At 36.3% G+C, this 7,839-nt stretch overlaps 1 protein-coding gene across 1 annotated transcript; it reads left to right on the top strand.

Annotated features, from left to right (window-relative positions):
• Positions 1-1,112: 1,112 nt before the first annotated feature.
• Positions 1,113-2,494, top strand: LOC126883354 (52 kDa repressor of the inhibitor of the protein kinase-like). Its single transcript, XM_050648812.1, has 2 exons — positions 1,113-2,210; positions 2,310-2,494. Exons 1-2 carry the CDS (start codon positions 1,171-1,173, stop codon positions 2,485-2,487), a joined length of 1,218 nt encoding a protein of 405 aa, XP_050504769.1. The 5' UTR covers positions 1,113-1,170; the 3' UTR covers positions 2,488-2,494.
• Positions 2,495-7,839: the final 5,345 nt, after the last annotated feature.

Raw genomic sequence — 7,839 nt, 5'->3', positions numbered from 1 at the left:
TAGCCTACTGTATTTGTAGAAAAATGGACATAAGGAAGTTCTTTAACAAGCCAAACAAGCGGCTGAAAATTGATGATGGATCTGACATACCGAACAGTACCGAAAACAGTAGTATAGTATGCAGTCAAAATGATTTAGCTGTAGCAGGGCCATCTAGCTTGGAGTCAGCTGTATCCGCCTCTCAAAGAAAAACTAACGTTGTAACGGCCACCGCATCGGATAATTTTGCGATTGTTGAAGACAGTTTAAATTTGGATGTTGGGAACTACCTTGATACTAATAAAATTTGTAGCTTGAACTATCGCTTGAAATTTACTTTGTTAACAAACCCATGGAAGCCAGATAAATGTTACAATTTCAAGTATGATATTGACGATGGCAAACGACCATTTATCCATGAATGGTTAAATACGTACCCCTGGTTAGCTTATTCAAAAGAAGTTAAACGTGGGCTATGCAAGTTGTGTGTACTGTTTAGGCCCCGCGTAACCCATGGTAGTTATCAAAGCGGCTTTATAAATCGCCCATTCACCAATTTCAGAAAGTTTCATGAAAATGCGAAATCGCATATGAACTCTGAATGGCACAGACAAGCATCTGAAAACTCAAGTAACTTTATATCTGTCATGAAAAATGAAAAGAAAAATGTTGAATGTCTTGCAAATTATGGTTTGGCCAAGCAAATTGAATCGAACAGAGCGAAACTAAAATCCATTGTTTCTTCAATTTTGTTTAGTGCACTACATGACTTACCATTAAGAGGTCATACCAATGAGGATGCTGTGTTCAATAACCTTTTACATTTTAGGAAAGAAGCTGGTGATTCTGTTTTAGAAGACCATCTGAAAAATGCGCCGAAAAATGCAATATACATTTCCCATAGGACACAAAATGATATCATTGATTTATGTGCAACGGTTTTAAGAGACGAGTTAGTTACAAAAATCAATGATAATGAAATATTTTCCATTTTAGCAGACGAAACAATGGACATTACTGGTACAGAGCAACTCTCTCTGGGCGTGAGATATTTTGATAAAAGTGAAAATTGCATCAGAGAAGACTTCCTTGGTTTCACCCCATTAAAAAGTTTAGATGCTGAACATATTAACAAATTGGGGCTTGAACTTGGAAAATGCAGTTGGCCAAGGATATGATGGTTGTAGTACAATGGCTGGGGAAATAACTGGAGTACATAAAAGAATAACTGAGAAATACCCAAAAGCTCTATATTTTCATTGCGCCAGTCATCGGCTAAATTTAGTAGTCAATGATTTAAATGACATACCACAAATCAGGAATACAACTGGCACAGTTAAAGAAGTTATAACATTTTTTCGGCAGAATGGCCAAAGAAGGACAATAGTGGGAACTCTTCAAAAACTATGTGAAACCAGATGGACCGAAAAATATAAAGCAATTCGAAAGTTTAGTGAGCAGTTTGTTAGCATCGCTGAAGCACTTCAGACTCTATCGACTGAAGGTAACCGTGACACAAGGCAGAAAGCTTTCCAGCTTCATTGCGCAGTTACAAATACAGCATTTGTGATATGTCTACATGTGATTGCCAAATACTCTGCCAAGTTAGAAATCGTTACGCAAATGTTACAAGGTGTCAGTGTAGATATTTTGAAGATATCAAAACACATTCAGAAGGTTACTGAGCTATTCAGTTCAGACCGACAAAATGGAGAAAAAGAGTTTGATAACATTATGGCAAATGTTGAAACAACAGCAAACAAGCTTGGAATCGAGCTCACATGTCCTCGTGTTGCTGCGAGACAGGTTCACAGACCAAATCACTCTACCCAGACTATCAACGAATACTATAGAAAGTCCATTTTCTTGCCTTATTTGGATTCTTTGGTTCAATCGTTGAAAGATAGGTTTTCAGATAGAAACAAACCATCATTTGAAATTTTCAATCTGCACCCTAAAATCATGAAAGATCTTTCTAAGGAAGATTTTGAAAAGTCTATTAACAATATAAACAGCACGTATTGTGAATTGTTAGACAACTTTAAGGAGCAATCAATTCTGTGGTTCGACCTTTGGAAAAACACGGAGATAGATGCCAAAGCCTTGGAAAAACTGAACTTAATAGAGGTTCTTGAGCATGAGCATGCCTGCTTTTTGCCGTCAGTAGCAAAAGCCATCCAAATAGCTCTTTGTCTGCCACCAACAACTTGCACCATCGAGCGATCATTCAGGTAACTAACTATAATTTTATTACGTTATATTCTTATCCATGTGTTTCAGTTCTTTTAAAACTTACATTACAATATAACAACCTCGATACTTTTTTACAGCACTCTCAAACGTGTGAAGACCTGGATAAGGAATACGATGTCGAACAATCGTCTAAGTGGGCTATGCCTGTTATCTGTACACAGAAGAAAAATAAAAGAAAATAAAGAAAACTTCATGCAGAAAGTAATTGATTTATTTGCGATGGACACCAGAAGAATTCAATTATTATTTAAGTAACATTTTACTGACATTAACCGTGTTGCGTTTTAAACAGCAAACCAATTTTTCTTGTATTTTTTGTTTCAGTACCCTTTGCCCCCCCTGAGGAAATATCCTGTGGGCGCCCTTGAAGTTACGTAAAAATTTTCCGAGCGCACGGATTTGAAGCGAGCCGGGCAATTTGCAAAATTCGGCCGCTCGCAAAATCACCGATTTAAAAAATAATTTTTAATAATTAAATGTAATTATATTTTATAATAATTTTTATTTTAAGATAATATAAGTCTTTCTTCAGTCAAGGACTGTAAAATAATTTCTTAATTGTTATAAATAAAGGCACTACGATTTAAGAAAAAAAAAAACAATTATCTCGGCTTCAGTTGGTTGTAGAAAATTTTAATTTTTTTATAAATCTTCGTTTCGTCTTCAGCAACAATAATCTGTAAGTTAGAAACTCATAGGATATACAGGGCCGCTTCAGCTCTAAATGTTTTTAACGAAATTTGCCCCTTATTTTCAAACCCAAAAATTATCTCGGCTTCAGTTGGTCGTAGAAATTTTTTATTTTTTTATAAATCTTCGTTTCATCTTCAGCAACAATAATCTGTAAGTTAAAAACTCATAGGATGTACAGGGCCGCTTCAGCTCTAAATGTTTTTAACGAAATTAGCCCCCTTATTTTCAAACCCAAAAATTAGAGGTTTAAAAATGTTTTACGCATTTATTTACATCAGAATATGAAAATATAACTCTTAAGAAGGAGATTGGATGTTTCACCAACTCTCTACGATTTTTTTTCAAAAAGTTATAGCCTTCGACATTTGACCTCTTGGGATAAACAATTTATAATATCTAAGCAACAAATTCGTTAATCTGGCTTTACAATTTTTTATGTTTGTAATTGAAAGATCTTCATTTTAAAGCTTTAAAAAATAAAAATAAATTATTTGTACAATAAATAATGCAATTGTAAAAAACGGCCATTTTGGACCTTTCGCAGGCTGTTTTGCAATAACCAATTAACGAAATTGGGTAGCGGATAGGAACTCCTTTGGATAGTCCTACCAGGGAAAATGAATCAATCCCTGCCCTCCGTAGATTCCAGGGGTTTCCTGACCCGGGAAACTAGTACCTGTTTAGGGTCCCTTGTCCAGGGTTACGGATGAAGTCCACAACGGCAGCCATGGCGGAGAAGAACACCTTCGGTACGGTATGGATGGCGTACGTGGCAACCCCTTGATTTTAGGGTTTGTATGGAATCAAAACAGCGCAGCGTCTGACTCAGAATGAGCGGCTGACAACAGCGTCTGACCCACAATGGGCGGCTGAATGAAAACTCGCCAACCCGCCTGACAAGCGTGGCGTTTTAATGTCAAAAAACCCTCTTCAAATAAAAACATGTCGAATCACAAAACAAACGGAATATTACCCCAGGTGGGTAGAGATAACAACTCACAGTCCCACACCGACAAACCGGTCCGCCTCAAGGATTCTGGGGGAGGCAAACATTCGACTAAACTAAACGTAGGTACATATAACATCAGATCCATGAATGAAGACACTAAATTCCACGAATTAGAAGAAGAACTAACTCATATACAATGGGATGTCATCGGTCTGTCAGAGATAAGAAGAAAAGGAGAACAAAAAATACTATTAAACTCGGGAAACATGCTTTACTACAAAGGTAAGGAAGATAACACCAACAACGGAGTTGGTTTTATAATAAACAAGAGAATCGTTAGATACATACAATCCACCAAGGGTATATCAGACAGAGTAGCCTACATTATGCTTAAATTAAAAAGAACGTCGTTGAAAATTATACAGGTATACGCACCAACAAGCACATATAAAGATAAAGATATTGAAAACTTCTACGAAGAAATAACACTCGCTGTGGAAGAAAAGAAAACTAAATTGACGCTAATAATTGGAGACTTCAATGCTAAATTAGGGGTAAGAATAGACGAAGACGAACACAGAATAGGACAATATGGATACGGCGAAAGAAATAATAGAGGACATACATTAATGAACTACTTGGAGGAAAGACAACTTTTTGCTATGAACTCGTTTTTTAACAAAAAACCGCAAAGAAAATGGACATGGATAAGTCCCAACGGCAAGACTAAAAACGAAATAGATTACATCCTTACAACAGAAAAAGCCATCATCAAAGATGTTACAGTGCTGAATCGTTTCTCAACCGGTAGTGATCATAGACTTGTCAGAGCCAAACTCAGCATTAATAGCCAATTCGAAACAAAAAAGAAAATGGAAAATAGATCGAAACTAGATATGGGAAAACTTAAGAAAGCAAAAGAGGAATATAAACAAAAAATAAGGGAAAGTATACCGGCCACTAGAGATTTGGAAAACAAAAATCTCGATGAAATAAATCAGCTATTAACCGATACATTAGCAAAGGCGGGAAAAGAGGTAGCACAAACAAGAATAAAAAAGGAAAACTATATATCCCAGGAAACAAAAAACCTCATGAGCAAAAGAAAAACATTAATAGAACAAGATAAGAGAAACACAGTAGATTACAAAGAGGTAAACAAAGCTATCAGAAGGAACATCAAGGAAAGTCAAAGGAGAGTACAGGAAGAAAAAATAGAAAAAACCATTGAACAAAATAAAAATATGAAGTGCTTAAAACCACAGCTTGGAAGCATACAGATTAATAGTATAAAGAACAAAGAAGGCATAGAGACCAATAATATAGAAGAAATTATACAAATAACACACGAATATTATAAAAACCTCTACAATACAAAACAGAAACCAACACAAGAAATCCTTAAGCAATTACAAATAAAAATAAAAAATGTCAATTCCGACTTACAACCAGAAATCAGTAAGAATGAGATAAAAAGAGCACTCAAGGAGATGAAGAATAATAAATCGCCAGGAAAAGACGGGATAACTGTAGAAATGCTAAAAAATGGTGGGAAACCAACTACAGAAGTTTTGTACACACTTATGAATAAAATATTAATGACAAAACAAATACCCAACACTTGGAACGAAGCAGTAACATTGTTACTATTTAAGAAAGGAGATAAAAAGGATCTAAAGAATTACAGACCCATAACTTTACTAAATGTGATGTACAAACTATTAACCAAGATATTAACAAACAGATTAACAACTAAATTAGATGGATACCAGGCAAGAGAACAAGCCGGATTTAGAAAAAGCTTCAGTACAAGTGACCACCTTTTAACGATGAAGATATTAATCGAAAAAGCTAACGAATATCATATCCCGCTATATATGGCATTTATTGACTTCGAAAAAGCATTTGATAGTGTGGAACACTGGGCAGTAAAGAATTCCCTACAAAAGAGCAGAATAGACTACAGATATACCGACTTAATTACAAATATACATGATAAGGCAACAACAACTATCAAGCTAAGAAAACAAACGGAGCCTATTAAAATAAACCGAGGAGTAAGACAAGGAGATACCATCTCGCCCAAGCTATTCAACCAAGCGCTAGAAGATGTGTTCAAACAACTGCACTGGGATGGTTTGGGTATAAACATAAACGGGCAATATCTGAATCACTTACGATATGCTGATGATATTGTATTAATAGCAGAAAGAAGTGAAGAATTACAAAGCATGATGGAAGAACTAGATAGAGAATCGACAAAGATAGGACTGAAGATGAATTACAGTAAAACAAAAACCATGACCAATCAACAAGAAGAACTAGTAATTACAGTGGCACAAACAAGAATAGAACAAGTAAAAGAATATATATATCTAGGACAAATCACTAGATTAAATAGAGAAAATCAGACCGAAGAAATAAAGAGAAGAATAAGGTTGGCCTGGGCATCATTCGGAAAACTGTCTTATATTCTAAAGAACAGAAAATACCCGCAGTACCTAAAAACAAAAGTCTTCAATCAATGTATACTCCCTGTTTTAATATATGGCTCTCAGACATGGACGTTTACAAAAGAGAATATGGAAAAAATAGCAAAGACAGAAAGAGCCATGGAAAGACAAATGCTGAACATTAAATTATCAGACAGGAAAAGAAACGAATGGATCCGTAACAAAACAAAAGTGAAAGACGTCTCTACCCAAGTAGCAAAGCTTAAATGGAAGTTCGCCGGACACACCCTACGGCAGAAGGATGAAAGATGGACTACGATGGTAATACATTGGAGACCATGGAACCACAAACGAAAAAGGGGAAGGCCACAGATGCGATGGTCAGATGACCTGAAGAAACACACTGGGTCAAAATGGATGCAAATTGCCCAAGATAGAGAGGCATGGAAGAAGGAAGAGGAGGCCTATATCCAAGGATGGATGTTTAGGGCTGATTAGATAGATAGATAGAATTAACGAAATTAAACTTACTATAGCTTAAATTATAGGTTTTTTAATTTACTACAACTTTCTATTAAAAAGTTTTTCTCTAAAATCAATATCCTAAGCTACAAAATTAAAAAACATTAAAAGTTGCAAATTTAACAAATGAAAATCACAATAAAAAAAGCGCACAATATTTTTGGTTACATTTTAGTAGAAGTTATTCCTGGCATCGTCCTTTACAACACCTAATAGGTTTCAAAAATTCCTGAATTATATCACGTTTTTTCACCCACAGCCTGGGGTATAAGCCGAATGATAATAAATAGAGTAGTAAAGACGGTGAGAGACGATCCTCCAATATAACGACGATTAGTGAGAAAATCACAAAAACGGTAGAACGACAAATTACTGAAGGCACATTGAAACACACAGAGTCATATCTACACAAAAAGCATAAGATAAAGAAGAGGAAATTCACTAATAGGGCACAACTGCTTGGCTATTTTCAGGAATATTATGCCTGGTTGCACCAACAGATCTTAGGCTTAAGACGTGTCTTGTAATGATATGACGTCACAGCGGGCGATGGTCGGGTCGACCAGAGACGACCGTAGGAGTATCCGAGTTGACGCATCATCTCTTCATACTACCGCAGGGCAAAACCGGAGGAGAGGGCATCGAGAGCATATTTAAGACGAGCCAGGAAATGGAGAATGAGAAATAGCTCGATGGCAGAGATGCATCGGGTTGAGGTATAACTGTGCCTAGGTAGACGCCACAGTAGTGACGTGGCGTTCCACCATAACCGTTACCGCAGTGAGCGGTAGTAACGATGAACTAGTGACAGCGTGTCGCTGTTCAACCTTATCGCATTGAATTGAAATGCGATGTCTCCGGGTATGAATGTATGGCTATGTTGATTCCATGTAACGAGATTGTTATTGTATATATTGTGTTGTATCGTGTTGTGACGATACAAAGGATTGACTCCTTTGAAATGTGGTGCTGGAGAAGAATGCTTCGGAT

This window comes from Diabrotica virgifera, chromosome 4, assembly GCF_917563875.1.
Source record: "Diabrotica virgifera virgifera chromosome 4, PGI_DIABVI_V3a".
In the NCBI taxonomy this organism is placed as follows: domain Eukaryota; kingdom Metazoa; phylum Arthropoda; class Insecta; order Coleoptera; family Chrysomelidae; genus Diabrotica; species Diabrotica virgifera.
Note: the sequence above shows the minus strand (reverse complement) of the source record. Positions and strands in the feature narration are given on the sequence as shown.